This window comes from Bos taurus, chromosome 1, assembly GCF_002263795.3.
Source record: "Bos taurus isolate L1 Dominette 01449 registration number 42190680 breed Hereford chromosome 1, ARS-UCD2.0, whole genome shotgun sequence".
Lineage (NCBI taxonomy): Eukaryota > Metazoa > Chordata > Mammalia > Artiodactyla > Bovidae > Bos > Bos taurus.
The window spans coordinates 144,308,777-144,336,613 of record NC_037328.1 but is presented as its reverse complement, the minus strand read 5'-3'; the positions used below and the strand labels follow the sequence as shown (position 1 = coordinate 144,336,613).

The following is a 27,837-nucleotide window of genomic DNA, read 5'->3' as shown; positions in this document are numbered from 1 at the left end:
ATTGGGCCTGTGGACCCTCCGAGGTCAGGGCCTCCCAAAAAACCTCACCTGACCTCTGTGGGTGCCAAGGGCAGGAGTGCGGGCAGAGCAGCCCTGGACGAAGTGCCCAGGTAACTGCTGTGGAAACATATGGGTAGGCAGCCTGCTCAGAGTGACAGGGACCCACCAAGCACAGCTGTGTGGTCCACATCCAGCTTGTCCTCCTCTCGGCGCCTCGGTGCTGGCATCTGCTGTGGAGCCAGGCACTCCCGCAAGCCAGGGACTTCCAGGGGTCAGCCCACCCATAGCCCCCAGTGGTGACAAGTGTCTAGCTGCCTCTCAGCCCCCCAGATCCCCCACCAGTGTCTCCTGGGTGGTCCCTCCCACCACCACCTGTCCCAGGGTCCTTGGCTCTGCTTCTGAGACCCCAGCCCAGGCAGAGTCAGACTCAGAAGTCCTCCCACGCCTGGCATGGGGGTCAGGTCACCACACAGACAGGGGTGAGGGGCTGTTGGTTCAGGAAGGGGTATGGCCCCAGAGAACGCATGTCCCTGAGACAGCCTCAGCCCAGGGGCCAAAGGAGGACCCCAGACTCATGCATACAGGTGGGGGGATGACCACCAGCCCGCCCGCCCTCCCCAGGTTTCCAGAGATTGACAGCACTCCACAGTCAGGTGATTTTATTCCTAGAAAAGGTGACAAGCTCTGCTCAGCCCCGGCGGCCAGTGCACACAGAAGCAGGGTCACAGTGAGGTCCACAGGGTAAGCCCTCCCACTGCCTTGGGCCCAGGGCAGGTGAGGGTACAGGGCCGCCTAGGAGAGAGGCTCCAGGCCACATGGGGTGCTGAGGCAGAGGGGCAGCCATGTCCAAACACAGATGCCAGCGCATGCCCCTGCACTGGAAGGGGGTGCCCAGGGTGCTCTGTCCCAGGAGAGAGCTGAGAGGGCAGCAGAAAGGAAGTGGGGCAGTGAGAACCCTGGAGCCTGCACGGCCCTGCGGCCCACAGCCCCTGCCCGCTCACCCGCAGGGTCCAGCAGCCTGGCCCCGAGGAGCTGGGGGAGGCGGGTGCAGGGTGAGCGGGGCGTGGACAGAGCTTCAGAAGCCCGTCTCAATGCTGAGGGTGCGGCGGGTGACGTGCTCCAGCTCCCCGGACACGTAGTCAGCCATGCTGATGCGGTAGTGTGCCAGCATCTTCAGCATGAGCCGCAGGTTCAGCCACCACTGCTCCCGGGGCATGCGGTGCCTGGGGCGGGACAGGGTCAGTGTCAGAGGGTGGGCTCAGGGGTGGGACTGGCAGTGCCTGCGGCGGGGTGGGGTCAGGGTCAGGGGGCGGAGGCAGGGGAGGGGTAGCTCCCAGGCGCGTCCCTTTGGGCCACCTGGCCACTGTGTTGGGGTCCTGTCCCTCTGGGGCCCACGCCCAGGAGGGCTCAGCAGATCAAGTACACCCTCAGACCTGACCATCACTGACCTCTACCCTCTCACCCTCACCCTCTACCCTGTCGGTGGTGGACAGGCAACCCTGTGGGGTCAGGGCTGAGTGTGGCCACACCCCTCTCCCAGCACATTTCACCCCAGGCAGGTCTGGGCCCTGCGGTCCACCCTCTCTTTGGAGGGACTCACTCAAAGTCGGTGTCTTTCTTGAGCTCGGTGACAGGGCTGAAGGCCACCACTTTCTTCTGCAGGCCAATCACGCAGGCCGAGTCAGAGGCATTGGCAAACACCCGCCCTGTGGACATAGGCATGTGATGGCAGCCCCACACCAGGGATGCCAGCAGAGGGCAGGTTGGGCCGGCTGCTGCCTGCCCCCACTTACCATTGCGATAGACTGCCCGCAGCTTCTCCGACATCCAGATTATGGCTTTCACCCCGAGCTTGGTACCATAGTTCCGGTCAAAGGGGGTGGGAGCTCCACCCTGGAAACACAGTGGGTGAGGTCAGGTTCTGGCCTTTGGGGAGCCGTGGGAAACACAGTGGGTGAGGCCAGCTTCTGGCCTTTGGGGAGCCGTGGGGCCACAGGCAGCCCCAGCCCTGGCCTGAGCCCAGCATCCTGGCCTGACCATGACCTAGGTGAGCCCTCCCAGAGAGTTCTGACACCCCATCCCCTCGGCCTATAGCAACCCAGCCCCTTTCTCCATCCCACATTTGGCCCAAAGGCCACCTCCAGAGGCCGGGTAGTGGGTCGCCAACTCATCGACTGGGAGGCTTCTGTGGGCCCCTGCATCCAGCAGACAGGTCCCACCACTAGTGGGCAAAAACCCCTGGGGAAGGGGTGCCTTGTGGGTGCACACAGCTCTCACGTCTGGCTGGGAACCCACAGCATGGGTCTCACCAAGACACAGCCTGGGTCTCCTGCCTGTGCAGTGGGCGATGAGCACTCGGGTCAGGGGTGTGCGGATGAAGCAGCCCCTACAGCCAGGTGCCCCACAAGGAGGGGCATGGAGAAGTGTCCTCGCTCTGCTGCAGCCCCCTGGGCCCCTGGGCACAGGTGTCAGGGAGCAGCCTTCTGGAATCCACGTCCCCACACCTGCTGCAGGTGGCCCAGGACGTTGGTCCTGCAGTCAAACACGCCCTTGCCCTCGGAGGAGTAGAGGTTGTACAGGAACTCTGTGGTGTAGTGCTCGTGGCACTTCTCGTTCCTGGAAGAGGAAGGTGGGACCTGAGTCTCAGGGATGCTGAGCCCACCCCTGTGGGCTGGCCCACAGGCTCGAAGGAAAGCTCGACCCCACCACCACTGCCTAAGCCCCCATCCTCTCTCTGCCCAGCTGCCCCTCAGCAGCCCTGACCCACAGCCCAGGGGTCAGGAAGCTCCCACCCCCAGGCCCTGTGGGCTCGCCTGCAGCCTCACCGGAGTACCAGGCCCCGCTGGATCTCTGTCTTCATCTTCTCGGTCATGTGCTCCACATTGGCCTGCAGAGGGAGGACCAACCACAGTGAGTGAGGTCGGTGCATCAGTCAGCACTGCCCACCCCCTCCAGCAGCTGCGGGCTGTCCAGGAAGGAACGTTCCAGAATACCCGACAGGCAGGGCCAACATGACCCAGGTCCACCTACAGGGGCAGGCTGGTCCTGCAGGCCCTGAAGGACTAGGAGGGCTGGTGCGGGGGTGGGCCAGTGGCTGGACAGTGAGGCCGGGTGGGAAAGCCACAGCGGGGGGAAGGGGGGCTGCATGGAGGTGGGGGCGAGGGGGTGGGACTGCATGGGGTGGGGGGGCTGCACAGGGGTGGGGGGGGCTGCACAGAGTAGGGGTGAGGGGACTGCACTGTGGGGGAAGGAGTGCAGGGGGTCATGGGCTGGGTCCCCTTGAAGGCGATGAGTCCCCAGCCTTCTGGGCCGTGGCTCCTTGGCTGGAGTCCCAGCCCCTTCAAGTGGTCTGCAGCGGGAGGAAGGGCGGGGGCTCTGCTCACCTTTAAGTCTTGAATGTTGAAGGGATCCTCGAAGACATAGGCAGCGTCGGCGCCCACAGCAATGCCAGTCACAGTAGCCAGGTAGCCGCAGTAGCCACCCATGGTCTCCACGATGAACACACGGCGCTTGGTCCCCGAGGCCGACTGCTTGATGCGGTCACAACTCTGGGGGCCAGGGGGCAGTCAGAGACCGCCCTTCAGGCCGCAGGGACCCACGATGCTACAGGGACTCAGGTCTCTGGCCCAAGCTGAGGACCAAGGCGGAGGCAGGGAGGGGCTGGGACAGCCCCTGCCCTGTGTGCCAGGGTGCTGGCAGGCCTCACCATGAACCTCCCCTTGGCCACACAGAATCGAATTCCCAGTCTGGGCAATTCTGCCCCCAGGACGAGGAGGGATCACTAGAGTGTGGTGGGTGGAGGCCAGGGGCGCTGCCAGGAAGCTCTCCCTAACCCTGGGCCAGGGACATACTGAGCCTTAATCTGCCAAAGCGGGAGACATGCCTGCCACGTCAGGGTCATAAACAGGGGCCCAGACAGCACATGCAGTGAGGGCTCTGCACACACTAAGGATAACATGACGCCTGATAACAATCCTACCTCTGAATGGTTCAAGGAAATGCGAGTATTGGATAAAGAACTGAGGAAAGAGAACCAAAACAGATGAGCAGGTCACTGATGTCTGAACTGTGAGCATCAACCCCAGATGACAGATGAAGAGCAAAGTGGAGGAGACGGCCACAGTGTTTGCAAAGAGTCTGTGTCCCACATATGTAAAGAGCACTTACAAATAAAAAAGAAAACGTGCCCAGAGAAAAATAGGCAAATGGTGGAAAAAGATAATTTCCAAAAACCCATAAATGGCCACCAATAAATGCATGGAAAATGTTCACCTGCACCAGAAATCAGAATTGTGAACTGAAATAGAATCCTATCTTCGCCCACCTGGTGAGGTTCAGGGGCACCAGAAGTTTCGGAAGAGCAGTGGGTGCAGTGACCCACAGCCAGTGCAGATGGAGGCTGGATTCTAAGAAAACCCCTGAGGATCGTGGTATTCTGGGATGGGGGAAATAGGGGTGGGCGGTTTGGGGTCTCCTTTAGTCTCTTGTTCCATTTGTATTTTCTTCTTCATCTAATAATATGTAGCACTTATTACAGCAGCACACCCTCTTCCAGCTTCTGATCCCCCAAATGGAGGTGCTGGAACCTCGGGGGAGCTGGATTCATGAGAGGTAATAGTGTGGGAAAGGTCTGGAGAGTGAGAGAGTCAGGGGGACGCCCCTGGGGAGCTCAGTGGGGCAAGCCTGCTGGGACCCTCCCCCATCCCGGAACAAGGCTCCCACCTCCCACGTCCCAGCCAGAGCCCTGGGTACCCCCAGAGCCACCATGTGGCTGCTTCACCAGACAGAACCATGGCTGGATGTCCACACCAGTACAGCAGCAGCTCAGTTAGGTTGGCTGCAGCCCTGCCCACCATCATCCTCACACCCTATCACCCCACAGCCACTCCCCCCCGCTGCCATCCACGAGGCCTCGGGGGGCAGCCGGGTCCTGCCCACTCCCCACATGGTCCACCAGCCTCGGTGGGGCCCCGTACCTGTCCTACCTGCTCGGCAGCCCCTCTGCGCGCTCCCCACTCCCAACCAGCCCCCGGCCCACGCCCAGCCCGCACCTCCATGGCGGCGTTGACGGCCGTGTCGGAGCCCAGGCTGAAGTCCGTGCCTGGCACGTTGTTGCTGATGGTGGCGGGGATGACGCACATGACGATGCACAGCTCCTCATAGCGCCCACGGGCCTCCACCAGCTGCAGCACCCCCTCGTAGGCCTGTGGGGATGGGGGGCTCAGGCCCGGCCCTGGAGAGGCTGGTCTGGGGGCCAAGGCCAGAGAAGGGGCCCCTGGGTCCTGCTCCCCAAGTGCGTGCGGGGCTGGGCACCTGAGCCCACCTGCCCCCACCCTCAGGGCCGAGACCAGGTGGGCCCCACCCAGGAGCTCTGTAGCCACCGTCCCCAGGAACTGGACTCCAAGGAGGGCAGGAAGGAGGCCAGCTGCCGTGTCCCCGACCCACTCCACCCATTCTGCAGGCGCTCAGGTTCCTCCAGGAGATGGCAGGAGTCGATGTCTGTCATGTAGGGGGGCTGAGCGAGCACCAGCGTCACATGGACACGCCCCCAATACTCAGAGCTCTGCTGAGAGCCCTCTGGACTGGCCCCTCGCCAGCAGGAGACTGAGGCCCTCGGCCACTTGGTCCTCCTGCCTGGGTTGCCCCCGCACCTCAAAGCCCCCGATGACCAGCAGGGCGTGGATGTTGTGAAGGCGGATGTTTTCCACAATTTTCTCCATGAAGCCTTTGGGCAGCGTCCTGCAGAAGATAAATCAGATGGATACGCGAGTCTGCACAGAATGCCAGGCTGGAGGGACACACGTCCACAATGTCTGACCACAGGAGAAGGTGGGCATGGGACCTGGCAATGTGATTATTCCCCATTAGAGGGGAGGCAGAGGTGAGGCATGGGTGGGTGGGGGTGAAGGGACCACCAGCAGGACAGGTGGCCTGGCACCTGCCAGGGCACTGGCCACTGCCCTCCCCACACCTGGGCTGTAAGCCTCACTTCCTGCCCGAGGGGGTGCCTTCTGCAGGCTGGGTCACCTGAATAGCCATCCTCTACACAGGTGCCCTCAGGGAAGCCCCCGGCAGCAGGGTCTGTGTCCCACTCTAGACAGGCCACCAGCCAGGGAGGACCCAGCCTGTGGCCACGGGGCTGGTTTCTCTGACATCCACACCCCACCCAGTGGCCAGCTGCTCACCTCTTTGTCCCCAGCATGGAGCCACCACGCCCCAGCCAGCCGGCCACGTCATGCCAGCTCACTTCTTGCACCTGTAGGGGGAGGCATGGCTTCAGGGAGCAGGCCAGGGCACTTGCCCACTTCTCCACAGATGACAAGCCTGTGCTCAGAAGTGCACGTCCTTGGGGGGACAGAGGCCAGGCCAGGGACTGACCCTCCAGCCGCAGGTCGGAGCAGGGTCTCGGGGGCTGACCTAGGCTGAGGTGGATCCAGCTGTGCCCCCGCCACCCCGGGGAGCAGGCCCAGCCTTTCCCCGTGCCCACATTGTGAGTCCTTTGGTCCTTGTGTGTTTATAAGCCAGCTGGGGACGTAGCCTAAGCTGACCAAAGGCAAACAGGCGCACCACCACAGGCTGGGCTCCCCACCGGCCTCGGGCACGGCCTCACCTACCTGGTTCTTGGCCAGGCCTTCAAAGCCGTCATGCACAACGTACACCGTGTGGCCCTGGGAGATGCCAGAACGCACCGCCGAGCGCACGGCCGCGTTCATGCCGGCTGCTGGGGCCCCCACGTTCAGGATGGCCAGGGAGAAGTTGGTCTTCAGAGAAGAGGGAGAGACAAACACGTGGGCACAGGGCGGGGGGGCCGCCGACCCAGACGGAAGTCAGCAGACAGCAGCTTCCGGAGAAAGGGCCCCGGTCCTCGGGCCAGCCTGGACACCGTCCAGGGACTGGACTCCCCCGGGCGTGACAAACACCTGTCCTCCTGATCCCATAACAGGAGGGTCTGTGTCCCGCTGAAGCCTCCTGATGCTCAGCTCAAGACCACCCGAGCTACCGTGCAGGCCCCGCCCACAACCCGCACAGTCCTGGGCCAAAGGCAGGAGCAGGACTCCAGCCGCTGTCAGTCAAGTGCAGCTGGGACCACAGTCAGTGCCTGCCAGTGGCAGTCACCCCACGCTCAGGGCTCAGCGCCCCAGAATATCCTTGGTGAGCAGCACAAGGGGGCCACCGCAGCCACAACAAAGTGCAAAGAAGCAGGCGACGCCAATTTCGTATTAAGTCGTGTCTGACTTTCTGCAACCCCACGGACCGTAGCCCGCCAGGCTTCTCTGTCCATGCGATTTCCCAGGCAAGAATACTGGAGTGGGTTGCCATTTCCTTCTCCAGGGGATCTTCCTAACCCAAGAATCAAACCTGAGTCTCCTGCATTGCAGGCGGATTCTTTACCAACTGAACCACCAAGGAAGCCCTTTAATATTAATAATTAATAGTAATACAATGGTTAATTTAACCTGATAGAACCAATGTGTCATCGCCTCAACTCGGAATCAATGTAAGAAATCAGGTCTTTCACACCCATTTCTCCTGCTGCTCCTCAGACCCAACATCTGTGGGGCACGCAGGCACCCCACTAGGGACAGCCACGTTCCCAGAACTCAGCAGCCACGTGTGGCCACTGGCTCTGCTGGGCTGTGTGGCTCTGGTGGGTCCTGGTAACACCAGCCTGATGCCCCAGAGGTGGTCATAACCCAGAGGATTCTGGAAGAAGATGTGGACACCACTCTGCCTTGCCTGGGAATGCTGCCCACCCCCAACCAGCTCTTGGGATAAATGGGGGTGGGTGGGCCAGGACCCCACCGTCCAAGATTGTCTTGGTGTGACCCTTTCTTTGTCCCATGATTTCAGAGATGGATCCTGCTGTTGTCCTTATTTGGAAGAGAGACCATTTCCTGAAGTTTTTAGCTGTTTGGGAACATGTCTTAATACTCTTGAGAATCCCTTGGACAGCAAGATCAAACCAGTCAATTCTAAAGAAAATCAGTCCTGAGCATTCATTGGAAGGACTGATGCTGAAGCTGAAACTCTAATACTTTGGCCACCTGATGCGAAGAGCTGACTCACTGGAAAAGACCCTGATGCCAGGAAAGACTGAAGGCAAAAGTGAAGGGGGCAGCAGAGAATGAGATGGTTGGATGGCATCACCAACTCAATGCACATGAATCTGAGCAAACTCTAGGAGACAGCGAAAGACAGGGAAGCCTGGAGTGCTGCTGTCCACGGGGTCTCAAAGAGTCAGACACGACTGCGCAACGGAACAACAGCGTAACCCTGGAGCCCTGCTCTCCAAGGCAACCTGTGGGCCTGACTCAACCTTCAGCCATTTGATAAGCGACAGGCCAGTGTGATCCCCAGGCCCAGACACAGGCTGTTGGGGCCTACTGGTCAAGCAGAGGCCGAGCCTGCCCTCTCAGCCCGCAGTTCAGACCCCAGACAGGAGGGAGGGTCCCGGTTCCCTGAGCAGGGGCGGCTCCCTACTCCCTGAGCCAGGTTGTGGGGGAGCTGGCAGGTGGAGGCTGCAGACACAGACAGGCATGGGCTCCGCAGCCCGCTCTCACCTTCTCCTTGGAGATCTTCTGGTGGGAAAGCAGCTTGTAAATATTCCAGTTGTTCTCAAAGCTCCTGGAAAGGAAGCGGGTCATGCACGATGCAGCCACAGCCGAGCAGCCTGGCCCAGCACAGCCACAGCCCAGCCCAGAATGCAGCCTCCGAGGGGCCAAACACGGGCATGGCCCACTTCCCCACTCTTGTCGCCATGGAGCCTGGCTGGGTGCCATCACCAGGCGGCAGAGATCCCTCTAAACCGCGTTCCCAATGCCCCCTCAGCAAAGCAAGTGCCCGCGTTCAGCCAGCATGGACTCTGCAGCTCCAAGGCCAAGGGACCCAGAGGAAACAGACCTGTGGATCCAGGTGACCTGGCCCGGGGCCTGCCCCCACTGCTTCCTCCTGCGGTCTCCCCTCCCCCTGCCCCCTCCCCAGGCCCCCTTCCTGACCCTACCTGTGCAGTGTTCCACACACACACCCAGCCCTGCAGGCTGCCCGCCTGCTTCCTGGTCACAGGGACCGTCACGCCCCATCTCCTGCATGATGCATGCCCTAGGAGAGGGGCTCAGAGCGCCACCTCTGCAGGTGGGCACGTCCGCGTGTCAGGGTCAGGGGGTGGCCATGGGCAAGACACTCGGAGTCTGCTGGGGGCCCCACAGAACAGACCACTGCCCAATGTGGGGCCCGCCAGGCCCTCACCCGCCTCGGAGCTGGATGGCCTCGTCAAACCTCTTCTCGTCCATGGCCTTCTGCACCTCCTTGGTCTTAAAGCAAACAAGAAGCACAGGCTGGAGACAGGGGTCTGGCACACTCAGCTGAGAGGGGTCTGGCCCAGACCTGCCGGGCAGCCGTCACTGCTGGCAATCGGGAGGTCTAAGGGCAAGGGGACCCCATCTGGCCTGCTGGATCCTCCCCTCCCTGGAAGGGGCACCTGGGCCTCACTCCTCCTAGGAGCGAAAGGCGAGGCAGTTCTGGCCCCCAGGCTCACACCACCGATGACCAGCCTGCCCCAAAGCGAGGCCCCATGAGGTCACTGCAGGAGGGTGTTCCAGGAGAAGCGCCGGGGCAGCCCCTCTCTGCTGCCAGCCTGCCTCCCCTGGGCGGGCTCCACTGCAGAAGGGGAGCCAGTGCCCACATTTCCACCAGCCTCCCAGCCTCTCTCTGCCCTCACCTCCCGCTCCCCTTCCCGCAGTGGCCCCTTCTCTGACAACACAAGATGTCCCAGTGGTTCTGGCCCCTCGCTTCCCCTTCACCTTCTCATCTGCACCCCGCCCAGTGCAAGACCTGTCCCAGGCCACTGGCTCAGGAAGGCTAAGTGACCTTGGCTCCCCCCAGGGTCGTGCAAACTCCAGCTCACCAGAACCCCACAGGCTCAGCAGCTCCCTGCAGCCCCCGACACCTCTCTTGGGACTTGTCTCACCTGAGGCATCTGCTGACACCTCCCTCCCCCTGGATGACTGCAGGCCTTGGACACCCTGAGGCCTGCTGAGGTGAGCAGCAATGCACCAGGGTGGGCACACCAGGAGGTGGTGCTGCGTGAACCGCCTGCTCCCTGTCACACACGTGGGGGAGCAGCAGGACTCCGAGAGGGATGGGCTGGCGGCCCTCACAGCAGGCCTGCTGGCTGGGCCCTGAGAGGCCTGGAAGGGTAGGCAGCTCCATGTTGTGGTGGGGAGCACAGCAGAGCCCAGCAGAGCATGAAGGCCCCGGCTCCTCCTCACTCTGGGCACCCTGGGCAGGCCAGTGCTCACCATCTGCACACACTCCATGAGGGGCAGCCGCACGGACTGGTTCCCCGAGAGGCTGACCACGCAGGCCGGCGTGTCGGGCGTGGCCTCCAGCAGCGCCATCACCGCCTCCATGCCCATCTTACTGCTCTAAACAGGGAGAGGTTGGTAGAGCTCAGGCAGGTGCAGCCGGGAGGGAGCCAGCCCCGTGACACACACGTCCCTTGGCAGACCCACAAGGCCTCAGCCCTCAGATCCTGCCCACCACACACACACACACACACATACACACACGCACTTGTGTGCTAGAAGCTTCTAGAATAAGTGGCACCATTTATTCTAGAAATGCTGACTCCACGTGGTCATCTTTCACCTCCACCAGCACCATTTCCAGGTCTCAGCAGCCCTGCTGGAGGCTGTGGCACCTGCACTCCGGTTGCAGCCGCAGGGCTGGACCTGGGTTTCTGGGGTTCTTTCCACTATGATGAGGTTTCTCATTTCCGGCCCCTCTGCCAAAGCTATTCTGATGTGGGTGCAAATGGGGGCGTGGTCTGGTGGGCTGGACCAGCTAAAACAGGTAAGGACTGCCCTCCGTGGGGACAAACCACAAACTTGGGTCCCAGCACAGACCGCGGGAACACACAGGTGCGTGGGGAGCGAGGCCTGTGGCTCCACTGGGCGAGACAGCATGTCCCTGCGTGCACCACACCGGGCCTCCCACACTGGCCGGGTGAGTGTCGGGAACAGCCTTGGAGGAAAGGCCCCGCGTCCCCCGGGAGCACCTCAAGCCGGCCCCCCTGCTGTAACTCCCTGTGGGCCTGAGCTCGGGGACCAGCACCAAGCTGCTCCTCCTGTGGCTCCCTCCCAGGCATCCTGTGTCTCCATCAGCATCCGCAGAACCGGAGGCCCAGGCACAACTCCCACCTGCCCCGCGGCCTCCACGCCCTTCCCCAGGATGACCAGGGCCTCACAGGCAGGCGCTTTCCACCCAGGGGCCTCCCTGACTGAGTCCCTGTCCCCCTGTGGCTGCAGCAGTGTTCCCGCCCTGCAGAGGGCGAGGGGGGACCAGCAACGATCAGGACACCGATGCCCCCTCGGGCCAGGACCCAGCGCCTGGGCCCTGGAGCTGAGGCACCCAGCCCACTGGCCAGACTCAGAACAACCTGACATCCGCTGCACCCCAGCCCTCCTCCCCAAAGTCCCATCAAAGTCATCGCCAGGAGGCTGGGGAGCCTGGGCTGCCAGGCCTCGGTCTCACTATGAACACTGGCGGCAGTGAAAACACACGCACCCAGGCATCACACGCACCACGCCACCCGTGCACGCACAGCCAGCGCCAGGGCGAGGCCCCACCTACCAGGATGCGGTCGAATGCCGAGGGGGTCCCTCCCCTCTGCACGTGGCCCAGCACAGTCACACGCGTGTCGAAGCCCAGTCTCTGGACCACCAGCTGCTCGTGGGGACAGAGAAGCAGGGCCTTGGGTTTGCCACACCTTCCCCACTGGGCAGGGCCACCTCATGGCCCCCAGTGCCCTTCCCTCCCCTGTCCCCCATCCGCCTCAGGGACTTCAGGGTGTCAGAACCCCAGCGGCCCTGCAGAGCTGGCCCAGCCTGAGTGTGCAGGGGGCTGTTTCCATGTGTGTGTGTGGCGCATGCTCCTGCGTGTGTGGGTGTGTGTCTCCATGTCACCATGGCTGTGTGTGCCTCTGTGTCACCGTGGGGGCGTGTGTCTCCATGTTACCATGGCTATGTGTGTCTCTGTGTCACCGTGCGGGCGTGTCTCCGTGTCACCATGGCTGTGTGTGCCTCCGTGTCACCATGGGGGCGTGTATCTCCGTGTCACCATGGGGGCGTGCTTCTCCCTGTCATCGTGCAGGCGTGTGTCTCCGTGTCACCATGGCTGTGTGTGCCTCCGTGTCACCATGGGGGCGTGTATCTCTGTGTCACTATGGGGGCATGCTTCTCCCTGTCACGGTGCAAGCGTGTGTCTCCGTGTCACCGTGGGAGCGTGTGTCTCCATGTCACCACGGCTATGTGTGTCTCCGTGTCACCATGCGGGCGTGCCTCCGTGTCACCATGGCTGCGTGTGTCTCCGTGTCACCATGGCTGCGTGTGTCTCCGTGTCACCGTGCGGGTGTGCCTCTGTGTCACCATGGCTGCGTGTGTCTCCGTGTCACCGTGGGTATGTGCCTCTGTGTCACCATGGCTGTGTGTGCCTCCATGTCACCATGGCTGCGTGTGTCTCCATGTCACCATGGCTATGTGTGTCTCCGTGTCACCATGCGGGCGTGCCTCTGTGTCACCATGGCTGCGTGTGTCTCCGTGTCACCGTGGGGATGTGCCTCTGTGTCACCATGGCTGCGTGTGCCTCCGTGTCACCGTGGGGATGTGCCTCTGTGTCACCATGGCTGCGCCTCTGTGTCACCATGGCTGCGTGTGTCTCCGTGTCACCGTGGGGATGTGCCTCTGTGTCACCATGGCTGCGTGTGCCTCCGTGTCACCATGGCTGCGTGTGCCTCCGTGTCACCATGGCTGCGTGTGTCTCCGTGTCACCATGGCTGCGTGTGTCTCCGTGTCACCATGGCTATGTGTGTCTCCGTGTCACCATGCGGGCGTGCCTCTGTGTCACCATGGCTGCGTGTGTCTCCGTGTCACCATGGCTGCGTGTGTCTCCATGTCACCATGGCTATGTGTGTCTCCGTGTCACCATGCGGGCGTGCCTCTGTGTCACCATGGCTGCGTGTGTCTCCGTGTCACCATGGCTGCGTGTGTCTCCATGTCACTGTGCGGGCGTGCCTCTGTGTCACCATGGCTGCGTGTGCCTCCGTGTCACCATGGCTGCGTGTGTCTCCGTGTCACCATTCGGGTGTGCCTCCGTGTGTTCCCGCATGCATGCCGGGTTGTAGGAGCTCGTCATGGCCTCCAGCCCCTGTGCGTCAGCCCCGCCAGACACTAGCAGGAAGCCCAGAGCGCACTGTAGCGGCAGACGGGCCAGTTCCTGGCAGCACCTGACGGGACTTGAGGACAGGGTGGGTGGCCAAAGTGAGGGGCATGGAGGCTCCCAGGGACTGTGCCCCATTGGGGGATGCGGGCCCAGGGCCCTGGGGTAGAACCAGGCAGGTGGGGCAGGTCACAGTTAGGAAGGAGCCCCCAAAGCCCCAGCTGTTCTGTTATGAATCTGATATGCATGGGCGGTGGGCACCCCTGTCACTGAGGGGCTGGCAGGGGCTAGACTCAGCCATTGGGACCACTGGTGGGGGACTGGACGGGGCTCCTAGGATGGGGGGCTGTGCTGAATGAAGACTGGAAGCCAGAAGATGCAGGGCTCCCGGCAGGTGGGGCCACACTTCAGCCTGGGGGCCCAGGGCTTCTCAGAGGGTCCCAGCCATGCCCACTCCACATCTGGCAATCGCTGGGGCTGAGGACACTCCCTCCTGGGGCCAGGGTTGGGGCCCCAACAAGAGTACGTGGGGACTGGAGATAAAGGGGAGCCCCCTCCAAGGCCCTGCCAATCCCACATGACCCAGGGGTTCACTCACGTCCTTCACGTAGCGGGACGAGATGGGCTTCCCGTTGCGGTCGATGGCGCCCTCAGCAATGATGATAATGTTGAGGCGGGACCCTCGGCTCCGAGTCTGGGTCAGAGACACCCCAGGGCTCAGCCGCCAGCCTGCAGACACCTGTCCCCAGACACCTGGAGCCCTCCTTGGGGTCCACGCCTCAGGGTTCATGTGGGCGAACCAGGACCCTGCTGCCCCACCTGGGGTTGGGGATCAGGGAGGAGGAACTTGCAGGGGGCTAGGGGACTGGAGGATTCCTGCCCACCTCCCACTCCCCAGGCTGAGGGAAGCCTTCCTGCCTCAGCTGGTGAGGATGAATTAGCATCACTCCTTGTTGCAAATGAGAGGGTCTTGGGGGATTTAAAAGTGCTTTTCACCTATTTCCTCAACAAACATTTGTAAGAGTCACTCTGATCCACCAGCCCCTGTTGGCCCCACAGCACTAGAAGAAAGTGACAAAGACAGGATCGGAGTAGCTCCTGCAAGGCATGGGTGCAGAGGGGACGGGGAGCCAGGCATGGAGGGCTGCCTGGAGTAGGTGGTGGTGGTGCAGTGCAGTGAAGCCGCCAGAAGGGCCCACACCTCCCCTCCTCACTCACTGCAGCCCAGGAGGTGGGCAGGGCAGAGGGTGACACCTGCATGTAACAGGTGGGGAAACTGAGGCTCAGGGAAGCCCTGGGGGGTGGGGCTGGGGTGGGGCTGAGGGCCTTACACAAAGCAGGAAAGCAGCAGGGTGTGTGAGCCTGAGTCCAGGCCACTTCCAGGAAGACCAGCCCCCAGTTCTCAGCAAGTAGGTCAAAAGCAAGGCTAAGGTCAGCCAGGGACCATCACCCTCAGAGCGGTGCTCCACCCATTGAGGCTACGTGGCCACTCGGGGGTACAAGGACTCCAGCCAAGGAGAGGACACAGGCCTCTGGCCGGCCTCGCTGCCAGGCTCAGTTCAGTCCCACCCTTGCCTTCCCTGGGTAAGGTTCCAGAAGGCAGTCATGACCCTCAGCCCCGCCCACTGTCCTGGGCAGCAGGGACACAAAGCCCTGGGTGGTGGGGGTGGCGGGCAGGGGCGGAGCATTCACCAGTGGATGGGAGTGAGGCCACCTCCTTGGTCACATGGGGAGAGGGACACGCAGGAAGCATAGGGCTTGGCTCTGACCGCCCCCAGGACGCCGGAACAGCAGGCCCAGCCCCAGGCAGCCTCCACGCTCGTCCTGCCCTTGGGCCAGTTTGCAGAGGACATTATGGGTGGACACAGCCTGTTAGGGCCCCAGATTGGGCCTGAGCGTGAACTTGGGAGCACAGTCTCAGGGGCTCCCCGGCTTCGAACCCAGACCACAGCCCCTGAGCACCACCTCATGGAAGGGTACCTCCCACCCCTGTCCTAGCCCTCCTGTCCACCACTGAGCCCTGGCCTAGCCAAGTGGCCAGTTTATTCCAGTTGGCGGCTTTGGGGATCCCTACCTAGGCCGGAGAATCTGCCTGTTCTGTGCCAGAGGCCGCAACTTCATCTTGAGGGGCCAGAGAGCTGCGTCTGGGCGCCCTGGCTCAGGTGCCCCCGCTCACCCCTCCTGGATGAGCCTCAGCCCTGCTGCTCCCACCCCCACGAGCCCCTGCCGCACGCCCCTGTGCGCCTACTTCTCAAGGCCATCCCCCCAACTCGGGCTCAGCAGTCAGGGCGCCCAGGAAGCCAGCTTGACCGTGTCCCTGCTCCTGCCGTGCTCACAGCAGGGACCCTGGGAGAAGACCCTCAGCCGCTCACCTCGCCGAGCCGCTCACACATGAAGTTCTCCCAGCCGTCCTCAGGGGGCGCCTCAGGGATGAACAGCCAGTCGGCCCCCGAGGCCAGGGCAGACACCAGGGCCAGGTACCTGCAAGGGCAGGAGGGGGTGGGGCTGCAGTGGGTGGACCCCCACCCAGCACCCCAGACCCTGAGCCCAGGGTTACAGAGCAGGTACAGCTCTGAGCGGCAGCCAGCCCCAGAGTCAGGGCTCCCAGTCCCCACCCCGGCTCTCACACCCAGAAAGTCAAGGGAGCACCCGCCATGGGCGGGGCACCGAGGAGGTCCCGCATCCTACCCCAGCTCCCCAGGAGCCCCGGGCCCCCGCTGACCGGGACCGCCCCTTACCCGCAGTGCCGTCCCATCACCTCCAGCACAAAGGTCCTCTGGTGGCTGTGGACACAGAGAGGACAGCGGGCATCAGTGCCAAGGCCCCCAGAGCAGCCTGGACTCCTGTGTCCCGCCACCCACAGCCCCAGCTCAGCCAAGAGCACGCCTGGGGGACACAGAGGGCGCGGGGGCAGCCCAAGGACAGGCAGCCTTTGTCCTTCCCAGGGCGGCCAAGTCTCTGCACTAGGAGTCACCTCTGTTGGGCTCACACCCGGTGTCAGACAGGTTTTCACTGATCTTCTGTTCCTGAGGCTAAAGGCCATTTGCCTGGCCTGGGCTTGGCTGTCTTAGCTAGCAGCTGAGGACCCCTGCGGGATGCACCATTGCCCAGGGCCACAGGAGCCCCGTATGAGCCGTGGCCCACCCAGGGCTCAAGGGAACCTGGCAGGGTAGGGACCAGACCCAAAGGCCTTTTTGCTCACCCCACTGTTAATCTCCCTCCAACTGGGGGCTGAGGGCAGCCAGCACAGACCCCTAGGGATGGAATCACACTGACAAGCTGTTGACTCTGCAGAGCGGCCACCTCAGCCCCTGGCTGGGGGACGGGATCCTGAGCTTGCTTGCTGGGTGGCCTGGCCAGGTGGAGGCCTCGCTAACCTCTGGGCAGTGGTGGTGATGGCGTCGATGACTTCCATGATGCGGTGCAGCGCCGAGTCTGTGCCGATGGTCATGTCGGTGCCACAGAAGTCATTGTCGATGGAGCCCACCAGCCCCGCGATGTTCAGGTGTGAATAGGTCTGAGCCGTGCCCTCTGAGATCTTGCCTGGGAAGAAGGGGCCAGTCCGGCTGCAGCCTCCGTGCCTCCACCCAGCTCCCGTGGCCACAACATGGGGCTCAGACCCTGATCCCTATCACCTCCCTCAGCCCACCCGCAGTGCAACCTGATCAGGCCCTCAGGCTCGGCTTCCCCTTCCCCAGGTCCTGCAGCAGGGGTCCCAAGTGTGGAGAGGGGAGCAGTGGCTGGACCACTAGAATCGAATACAGACTCATCCCCTACCCAGAGACCCCCAGGGAAATCCTGGAGTGTGCACCCCTCACTTCCACGTCCCCATGAGTGGCACAGAACCAAGGGAGCTCCAATAGGCCACTTTCCAATCGGGGATCCCCAGGACTTTACATCTTATGTTACCAGATTTTAACTACCATGCTTCTGCCAACTAGGACAAGCCCATAACCAACATCCAGGAACGAATCCCGCAGCGCAGGTAGGGCAGCCTGGGAACTGCCGTCTAGCCCCAGGAGGCCTCACTACTGGCCAAACTCGGAGCATCAGGTGAGCACCTCCCACCCTGGCCCGCACCTCCTGGAGCGCCCAGGCCCCTCCTCCCAGCCAGCAGCCAGGCGGCCTCTCACCTCCTCTGGTCCTGCCCACTCCCTGCCCTCGAGCTGCTGTGTCCGGGCTGGGCCGCAACCCACCTTCGCTCACCAGCTCCTCCAGGAGGCTGCCCCACTCGCTGCGGAAGATGTTGGCCCCAGTGAGGCTGCCGTCCCCGCCGATGACGCACAGGTTGGTGATGCCACGCTGGACCAGGTTGTAGGCGGCCGCCCGGCGTCCCTCCCGCGTGGTGAAGGCCTTGCAGCGGGCGCTGCCGATGACGGTGCCGCCCTGCGTGGAGGAGGGGGAGCCTGAGCCAATGGGGCATGGCAGGAGCCTGGGCACTGGGCAGGGGAACTGGGGACCCCAAAGAACTAAGAGGGCTGAGGCCAGGGGCTCCTCAGAAGCCTGGGCAGGTGTCCCCTGCTCCCTGGCATGTCTCCTCATGTGTGCGAGGAGGAGACTGTCCACACCAGGCTCAGGGAGCTCGACAAGGCAAGGGGTGAGCAGGCTCTGAGATCTGTAAGGTGCACACAGATACAAACGTGTGCATGCGCACACACACGCACACGTGCACCATGCACACGCACATGCATGTACTCTGGTGGATACGTGGGGAGCCAACACAGGGACCTGCCTGGGCAGCTCACGCCAGCATCCACGTGGCCCCTCCCTGCTCAGCCTTGGCCGGGGTCCCCAGACTGTCCCACGAGAACACCTGTGGATCCCCTGCTCTCAGCCAGGTGGAGAGGACAATGTGCCCCGGCCACGCCATGCTGCTCCCAAGACCAGGAGGCTGGTTTCAGACTTCACGGAAAATGCGAGTCAGAGCTGCCCCTGGCCTAGCCTGCTCCCTCCCGGAGCCCCTCCAGCTCCTCCGGCCCCTCTTGCCCGCTTCCCCTTGCTCCTGCCCCCCCACCCCCTGTGCTCTGTGCCGCTCCTCACTCCTCCCCAAACACCAGCTCCTCCCACATCCTTAGTGCCCAGCTTTCATGCAGCTTCACTTCCCAGCTAACACTTGGCCTAACACCCCTTCCCTGGGTGCTGTCTCAGGACAGAAGGATGGCCACCCTCACACACAGGGTCGGAGCAGAGCGACAGCTGGACCCAGGCCTGAGGCAGGACGGCTGTCCTTCTTGGACCCCTGGGGTGGAGGACGAGGTATCCAGGCTGCCGCAGCCCCACCCATGACGGGGTCAGGGAGCACGGCTCCAGAGCGGGGGAACAGGGGACGGGGTCTGACGAGGCCCACGAACAGGGCTCGTCTGTGCCCTGCTGGACCCACCAGGCCTCGATAAACCGGCCAGTTCCCAAGGGTGCCTATAGAGCACAGTGCCCTGGGAATGTCCACCCTGGGCGGGAGGGGTGGGTAGCACCTCAGGGTTGGCCGTGCCTGGATGACCCTGGGTCCAGGCCCATCACCACTGCTCTGCTGACCCATGTGTGGCTCGTGATGACAACAGATCACTTCAGTAAGCAGGTGTCAGCTGGTGGCTCAGGACACAGAGGTGACAGGCGCCCCACAAAGGTCCCTGCTCTTGGGAGGACTAGGGTCTCCCCATAGACCCCTGGTTCAAAGACCTCCTTGCCTAGGAATCCCTGACCCCAGGGGGGCATTGAGCTGCTCAACCCCGCCCTCACTAAGTAGGATGATGAAGGGGAAGGCGGGGGAGGCGCCGAGAGGCTGAGGCCGCGCAGGCCCCCTCCAGGGGCCCTCTTCAGCCCGCAGCTGGAAGCTGAGACATCTGGGGCCTTCCCAGCCCTGTGATCTCTTAAACCCACCACCTCCCACCCCCGTGACCCCAAGGCGACTGGATGGCATAGTCAGCCTGGAGCCAATCCCCTGAGGGATGGTGTGTAGCCTGTGTCCCTAAGTGTGCATGTCCCCCTGTGTGTGTCTGTCTCTGTGTGTCTATGTGTCTGTGTGTATCTGATATGTGCACCTGTGTGTCCCCCTGTGTGTCCCTCTGTGTGTCTCTCTGTGTGTGGCTGTGTGTCTCTCTGTGTGTCTCTGTATGTGTCTGTCTCTGTGTGTGTCTGTGTGTCTCTGTGCGTCTGTGTGTGTATCTGATATGTGCATCTGTGTATCCCTCTGTGTGTCCCTCTGTGTGTCTCTGTGTGTGTCTGTCTCTGTGTGTGTCTGTGTGTCTCTCTGTGCGTCTCTGTATCTCTGTGTGTATCTGATGTGTGCACCCGTGCATCCCTCTGTGTGTGGCTGTGTGTCTCTGTGTGTGTCTGTCTCTGTGTGTGTCTGTCTCTGTGTGTGTCTGTGCATCCCCCTGTGTGTGGCTGTGTGTCTCTGTGTGTGTCTGTGTGTGTGCACCTGTATATCCCCCTGTGTGTCCCTCTGTGTGTCTCTGTGTGTGTCTGTCTCTGTGTGTGTCTGTGTGTCTCTCTGTGCGTCTCTGTATCTCTGTGTGTATCTGATGTGTGCACCCGTGCATCTCCCTGTGAGTGGCTGTGTGTCTCTGTGTGTGTCTGTCTCTGTGTGTGTCTGTGCATCCCCCTGTGTGTGGCTGTGTGTCTCTGTGTGTGTCTGTGTGTGTGCACCTGTGTATCCCCCTGTGTGTCTCTCTGTGTGTCTCTGTGTGTGTCTGTCTCTGTGTGTGTGTGTGCATCCCCCTGTGTGTGGCTGTGTGTCTGTGTGTGTGTGCACCTGCGTATTCCCCTGTGTGTCCCTCTGTGTGCTCACGTGCCTGTGTGTGTCTGTCTCATGTGTCTGTCTGTCCCTCTTTGCGTCCCTCTATGTGTCTAAGTGTCTGTGTCTCTGTGTGTGTCTGATATGTGCACCTGTGTAACCCTTGTGTGTGTCACTGCCTGTGTCTGTGTGTGTGCATCTGTGTACCCCCTTGTTGTTCCTCCATGTGCCCGTGTGCATGTCCCGGCACGCACACGCGCTCAAAGCAGGGAGGGTCCCAGGCTCACCAACTGGATGATGTTGGAGACGCTCAGCCAGTTGGCCTGCTTGATGTTCTCGCCGCCCTCCACGAGGCCTTCATAGCCCTGAAAGTGAGAGGACAGGCGTGAGATGGGTGCCCATGGCTGCAGAGAACATTGCCCACGGGAGCAAGACGCATGGAACCTCGGCCAAAACCCCATCTGGCAGGAAGCAGGCCCAGGGGTCCTGAGTGCAGAGGCCCCTCCACTCCCAGGGCCTTGGGGGACGAAGCTGAGTCGGCTGGAGTCAGGGGTGTTATGGGACAAAGCTGGGGTTGGCTGGAATCAGGGGTGTCGGGGGAGAGGCCTGGCACCCAGAGAGTCTCCCGGAGCACCCTCTGCAGGGCCTGCAGGATGGCGTATTACAGAGCGCAACTTGCTCGGCAAAGTGCCCCTGTCACAGGCACACCTTCTGATGCGTGTCCATGAGCTGCACCTGGGTCATATACCTGGGTCGGAACCAGAACCAGTCAGTGTCCTGTGGCCCCTCTGCCCTGCCAGGACCCTCTCCTCCAGAGGTGCCCACTGCTGTGCCTCCTGGGGCACCAGCGAGATTCAGAAATGACAGGCACAGCATCCACTCTGTCTGGCCTCCCTCTCTCGGCTGGGTGACTGTGCGGCCCCACAGCACCACGTGAGGCTGTGACTGCTCACTGCCGTGTGGGAGTCCCCCGAGCAGGCCCAGTGTACGATCTGTTCACCGTTCGTGGACCTCCGGAGGGATCCGGTTTGGGAATATTGGACATAATGCTGCGAAGAACACGTTTGCGTCACTGGGTGTGCGGCCAGCCTCTGACGGCACTGCTACCCAGAGCCCCACGTGCTGTGGCACCTCGTCCGTCAGCAACACGGACAGGGCGGGCCTCTGGGCACCTCTCCCCCAGTGCCAGGCCATGCTGGTCTCCATCCTGGAGGCTGCATGTGGCCCCTAGGTGGGTTCTCCCCTGAGCGCCGCTGACAAACCCACTGACGAACCCTGTTATTTCCCATAAGCCACTGGCCGCCTGGACAGCCGGCCCTTCTCATCAGCAGGAGCTCTATACAGTCTGGGCCAGGCCACGTGCTTTCACAAATGGTGAGAAGACAAAGCACCACCAAGCGCCATGTATACACCCTCCAGGAGCCTGGCCTTGGACCCACCCCACCTGATCGGAGACCACTTGTCCACAAAACTCGGCCACTCCTTGAAGAATCTCACCCTGCTCTTTAGAAGGTTCTAGACTATTATCGGGACGTGGGTCCCACCCACCCGGCTCCTGAGGCCACGGGTTCCTGAGGCCCTGAGGAGATGGCTCCCCAGACACGACCAAAGACTTTGAGGACTCTGGCCATCTGAGCCCGGTCTGAGGGTCTGGATCCCGCAGGAGGGAGGGGCCTGCAGAAGTGTCTGCCCATGTGTCCATTCAGATGGCCCCGTACAGCCAAGGCTGGGAAGTCACGCCTGACCTGGGTCAGGGTGAAGGGACAGGGACGCAGACATGCCCAAGGTGGGAGGAGGAAGCTCTGGGGAGAGCAGAGCAGGCCGGGGTTCCTGCATTCTAGTAAAGAGTGAAAACAAAGTAACACAGTTCACAGGGTGTGAGGGAATTCCAGGGCCGCCCACATGTGTGTGTGTCTATGTATCTGCTGCAAGTCTGAAACAAGGATTTAGGGGGATAGGAATGGGGAGGGTGGAACAAAGGGCAGCCCCAGCTTCTGCAGAACAAAGCAGAACAATGATTCTCTGTTGCTTTGCACAGGGAGGCTGTTTGCTAGAGTGACTCAAGCTCAGGTTAGGCGAGGAGGGTGCAGGAGGGCTGGGGGTCAGAGGACGATGGGCTGAGGTCCTGGCCTCAGAAGAGGACCACAGCTTCATGCCCTCCTCTCTTTCAAAGGACACACCCGCGCCCAAGAACCCAGCCTGAAGGCAGGCTCCACCCCACAGCTCAGAGCCAGGGCCCCGCCCCATCCACTGTGCTGACCAGCCCCTCTCTGGGCCTGGCCCTCAGGCTGAACAAGGACCAGTGACCCTGACAGAACAGGGTCCCGCATCCCTCCTCCCTTCCCCTCCCCCAGTGTTCCCCGGCCGCCAGAGCATAGGGCCCACCCACCAGAGTCTGGGGCGAGGACCCCTGCACCTTACCTCGTAGATGAGGAAGACCTTGGCCCCCACGTAAATGCCCATACGAGTCACGGCTCTGACAGCGGCATTCATGCCTGCAAGGGGTCAGGGAGACGCCTATCAGTGGAGACACAGAGTGTGGGGGAACCCCGGACCACCCATCCCCGCATCTCAGGGAGCCCAGCCAAGGGTCTGAGTCCAGCCCGGGGTGAACCGCTAAGGTTGTTTCAGCTTCGCATCTGGAAATATGCCACCCCCAGAGTTACGCCGGGAAGGCCCCCACCAGGCCAACTCCTGAGCCTGCACTCCGGACCCTGCACGGGCACCTACAGACCAGCCACATCCTTTCCGGCCGCATCCTCGCCCAGTGCTCACCTGCAGCCTCTGCTGCTCGGCACAGCCCTCTCCCTGGACCTCAAGGCTCTGACCTGGGGGAATCCCAGCAGGTTGGGGACTTGGCCCCAAGATGAAAGAGGGGGCTGGCGGGACGCAGGAGACAACCGCCTTTCAAACTCTCCGTCATCCTCTGCCAGTGTCTCAGACCACCATGCCAAGCTCCATGCCTGTGGCCCTGGGGCCATGAGGCCCATAGGGGCCTCCGTGAGCCAGGAGAGGAGGGCAGTGCCCCCGAGAGTCAAGGTCTGGCTATTGGAGGTCTGGGGGCCTCAGGCAGTGTAGCTGACTCGGCTGATGCCCCTGCCCCCAACCTGCACTGCACGCCAGGGCCACCAGGCTCGGCGGATCACCTCTCTTCCCTGTCCCCTAGCCCCAATCCCCCAGTCTCCCATCCCCCCACCCCCGTCTACAGCAGCTACCCTGCAGCACAGACTTCGTGGAAAGACAGATGTTCACGGGGAGGAGGAGCAGACAGCTTGTAGGAAATGCTCAGAGGATCTCAGAGGAACCCCAGTTCCCTTCCCTCACGGACAGTCCTGAGACTGAGACCCACAGAAGGCAAAGGGGTCCCTGAGGTCGCTGTGGGGGATCATCGAGTCCCTAAGGTCCCTCCATGGAAGATGCTCACTGTGCTCCTGGGGTCTCATATACAGTCAGGCTCACTAGCACAACTTGAGGGAGCCCCCGAGAGGCTCGAGCACCAGCAGTGGCCCCGGGCGGTGGCCCTGCTGCTGCCTGAGGGTGGGACGCGGCCCTGCCCAGGGAGCAGGCCTCCAAGTGGCCCGGTGGCAGGGCTGCAGCTGTTGCAGGCCTGGACAGGTCAGGTCAGGTACCGGGTCCGTGGCCCTGTGCAGGCACCCAGGGAGGGCCCAGCCCGCATGCTGACTGCCACCTGGCAGGTAGCCAGGTCTGGGGCACATGGACGGCTGAGGGGCTCTGCGCTCGGGGCTCGGGAGCAGGAGCCTGCAATCAGTGGCTGTAGGCATTTTGCCTCAAACCTTCTTACCCGTCACAAAAGATGTCAGCATTAGGAACAGGCGGGGTGGCCCCACATCCTTGGAGAGGAAGAAAATTGGCCAGTCACCTGCCCTGGGTTCCAGCCTGTGACACTGGGTCCGGGGACCAGGTCACAGAGGTGATGTTGGGTCTGACCCCAGGACCACCCCTATTCCCCCAGCCTTCTTCCTGGTGGTCCTGGCTCAGAGCACGTCCACATCCCATGATCTGTCCCTAGGCTGTGAAAGCTTTTCCCTGGAAAGGCGGGGCACCAGCTGGAAGTGACCGAGGGCCCAGGAGCCCTGCCCTCCTGGCCCAAGAGCTGATGGAGGGGCAGTGCCCATCAGCTTGGGAATCCCATGGGAGGGCCATGAGGCTGAGACAGCATACAGTACCTCAGGAAGAGCCTGGTGGGCAAAGCCTGCCCCAGTGGGGGCTCATGGCACTGGGCTCCGAGGAGGTCAGCACAAAGGTCACTCTCCAGACGGGAAGCTGGGGTCCCAGAGGGAGGGCGGGGGACTGCTGGGACCCCAGCTGGTGCGGGCAGTGCCTGGAGACACCTTAGAACCCCCACCTTGGGCACAGCAGGCTGCCCCATCCCCACCCAGCTTCTGCTCTCTGACGACCGGAGGGACTCCCTAGGCAGGGGTGCCTGGACATCACAGCCAGCAGGGCACAGAGGCCAGGCGGCCCTGAACCAGCCACATTCAGGGCTTACACACCTGCCTTTATCAAGAGAACTCCATTTCTAAAGAAACCATAACTCGCATGTTCCTGTAATGTATGGAAGTGGGGTTATAGTCACTGAAGTTAGCAATAGGAGCCCAGGGAGCGTAGCCGCCCCCACCCACACACACACCCAGGCTGCTCCAGGAACTGGATCTGAAGGCTAACAGTCCTGCTGCTGGAGGTCAAGGGCTTCGAGCTGTGGGGCTGGTGGAGATGGGGAGGGAGATGAGACAGCTGCAAAGCTGCCCCTCCTGGCCCCCAGCAGGCCCTAGGTCCTGCAGAAGCGCCTGCCCACCTCTGGGGCCTTGGCCAGCCCAGGCTTTCCACTCTCAGATATCTGCCTCCCTGGTCACCCCCGCTGGGGTGAGCCCACTGTGATCTCACTGCAGGCTCAAGGTCCAAGCCCCACCTCTGGTGGCAGGAGGGAGACCAGCAGTTCTGGATCGGGGCTGGGGTGAGGGCAGTGGCTGGAAACCAGGTCACCACCCAACTCAGAGGTTATGGTCATCTCCCTAGCCAGCCTGGTGGGCTTATCTGCAGCCCCAGGGACTGCAAAGGTCCCCATTCTTAGAGTGCTGTACTCAGTCTTGCAGAGGAGAACAAATGACCATATTACGGGAAAACTCTTGACTCTTCGAATGGGATCGTGCCAGCTGCCATAGAGACAGAGGCCTAAGGGTGTGGGCTTCCCTGTAAACCTCACAGTAAGCTGCCTTCCTAAGAGGGCCTTTTTAATTGCCCTTTAAGCTGCTTTTCTTTCTCAAAATAAACCAAGGATGGCAGCCACGAGCCCCAGGGTCAGAGAAGTGAGGAGGAGAGCAGCTGCATCCATTGATGAGCCAGCCCTGGACCCTTGCTCGACCTTCCACCCTAACCTCCCCCACCCTCCGCCCTAGAGTGGGCCAGGGAGACTGCTACCGATCACTTCCTGTTGGAGGAAATGGACACCAACCAAAGTGATGTCAGAGGTGAAAGCACCTGTTCCGAAGGTGATTTTTCATCATAATTAGCTTCCAGAAAAACAAAATGTACAAGAAAGAGGTGATCTGGTCCTGGGGGAACACGGGGCCCAGCAGATGCATGTTTATTCATCAGTCGATGTGAGGATACGGAGCTGGACTGGACAGCTGAGGGAAACTGAGGCCCCAGGATCAGGCTCGGGTCAAGTCATAGAGCTGGTCAAGGCTGGCTCCCCATCACAAGGCTGGCCTCCATTGACCCCAAGAGCAGACTTAAGCGTCTGAGAGTCAAGTGCAGGTCAGGGTGGAGGCCCGCTCTCCACATGGCTGTCAGCCCCACCACACACGGGAGGGCATGTGGGGAGGGCCAAGTGGCACCATCAGGCCCCCAGAGGTCAGCCTCTGTTTGGAAGGCAGTGGTGGGGGTCCCTGAGGGAAAACTGAGAAGCCATTGCCTAGAGCCAGTTCTCTGGAGCAGCGCTAGCGAGAAGGAGTAGCCTCAGGCGGACACCCATGGGCGGGCTCCCAGAACTTACAGAGCAGAAGGGCTCTGCCCCACAGAGAGCCAGCTGGCCCACATCCTCCCCCAGGCATCAGCCTGAGCCCTAAATCAGGGAAGTCTGCGGAAACCTCTCTCACAGCCTCAACCATAAAACCATGTCACAGCCAGGCATCTAGGAGAGTGAGGACAGGGCATGAGGTGAGGGGCCGACGGTCAGCCCAGCCAGAGGCGCACGGGCGGCTACACTCCAGGGCATTCAGGAAGCACTCCCCGTTCCGTGTGGGGAACCAGGGCTGGACTGGCCAAGAGGATACCTTCAGTCAACAGGCTTTGCCCTCAGCTGGCCTGCCTGCCCGGGCCAGCAGCACCTTTGCTGCCAGGGTCCTTTCCGTCCAGCCCCTTGTCCTATTTTGTCTGTGCAGCCACTGAGCTCAGCTCCCCTGCTTAAGTGTATCTCATTTATCCTCCCCAGCCCTCCCTGCAGTGCCGCTGTCACCACGGTGCAACAGGAGCCTGGGTGGAGACCCCCTGCACCCGCACCAGACCTCACAAAGGGTCCAGCCCTCTGGTGATGTGTCTGCCCTCCACACACCTGGCCCTTCCCGTGGTCCAATCTCACAGGATGATGCTTCCCCAAGACCACCCTCCAAGCCCACTCTCCTCCTGCGCGGCCCCGGCCCACCAGCCTTGCTCTAAGAGGGCTCCAGGTGCCACTGCCCAGCAATAGGCAACCGCTCTGGCCACGCAGGGCTGCAGACGTGCAGCAGAGCACACTGCCTGCCACCAGTTCAGAAACGGAGGGCTCAGCCAAACCCGTGGAAGGTCTATGCAGGCGGGGATGCAGACAGCCGCTGACCCCTCTGCCAACCTGGTCTGGCTCCCTCATGAAAGGCCCCTCCTCCATGCTCTCCCCTGCGTCTGAGGGGGGAACCAGTAGTCAGGGGTCTGAGGTAGAGACAAATTAAGCGTCTAGACTTTCTGATCCGGAAGGAGGCACACCAGGCTCACCGTGCAGCCTGAGGGTGCTGGCTCCATCCCTCCCGCTTCCTGGGCTACTTAAAGTCTCTCCCAGGGTTCAAGGTGTGTGGTGTGGCCATGTGGCCAAGCCCCACAGGTGTGACACTAGCCATCCCAAGCCATTGGTCCTGGAGAGCAGTGGTCAGGACAGGACCAGGGTGCCAGGACGGGGCTGCCAAGACAGGCCCCCAGGAAGGGCAATAGCCTGGCTCTGCCAGGTCCTGGCTGCGGGACGCTGGGCAGTCCCCCAGGAAGACCATCGTCTTAGATACGCGGCGTTGAGGACAGGCCTGCACTAAAGAAATGCCCCAGACCCGCCCTGAAGGTGGTGTCTGGGGGAAGCGCTGAGCCCTCGGGTCGTGTTTCAGAACCAGGAAGAGACTGGTTCTCCAGGCCTGCGGTGACTGCCCTGCCCTTGGCGGCCTCCGCTCAGCGTGCATTCCAGGAAATGGGGCTTCTGACACACGTGAACGGGAAGGGGTGCCGGGACCGCCTGGAGCGGAGAGAGCCGGGAGAGCTCCGGGTCGCCGGCCACAGCCGGCCGCACAGACACGCCCCCGGGGGCGGGGGCAGGCGGGTGGGGCGCAGATGCCGTGGTGGGCGGCACGTACGCGGGTACCCGGCGCGCCGGGGAGGATCCAGGACAGGGACGGGGACCTGGGCCGGGAGGACCTGCCGACCGCGCGCCGCAGATCCGGGCCGAGGGTGGCGGGCACGCCGCAGGGACCCGGGGACAGCAGAACCCCCGCCCGCCAGCGACCCGCCGCGCGCCCGCGCCCACCTTGCGCATCACCGCCACTGGTCAGCACGCCGATGGCCTTGCCAGCCCCGGTGGTCCGCAGCTTCTCCAGATCCACGCTGGCCATGGTGGCGCCGACTCTGCCCCGCTC

General features: G+C 62.2%; 1 protein-coding gene across 1 annotated transcript; it reads right to left on the bottom strand.

Annotated features, from left to right (window-relative positions):
- Positions 1 to 642: 642 nt before the first annotated feature.
- PFKL (phosphofructokinase, liver type) lies at positions 643 to 27,837 on the bottom strand. Its single transcript, NM_001080244.2, has 22 exons — positions 27,729 to 27,837; positions 22,370 to 22,443; positions 20,236 to 20,313; positions 17,412 to 17,601; positions 16,593 to 16,758; positions 15,954 to 15,998; positions 15,588 to 15,696; positions 13,814 to 13,909; positions 11,632 to 11,724; positions 10,299 to 10,424; positions 9,247 to 9,311; positions 8,562 to 8,625; positions 6,615 to 6,761; positions 6,186 to 6,256; positions 5,652 to 5,739; positions 5,052 to 5,204; positions 3,384 to 3,548; positions 2,826 to 2,887; positions 2,505 to 2,616; positions 1,794 to 1,893; positions 1,601 to 1,706; positions 643 to 1,223 (listed from the first exon to the last, which is right to left on the bottom strand). Exons 1-22 carry the CDS (start codon positions 27,811 to 27,813, stop codon positions 1,076 to 1,078), a joined length of 2,343 nt encoding a protein of 780 aa, NP_001073713.1. The 5' UTR covers positions 27,814 to 27,837; the 3' UTR covers positions 643 to 1,075.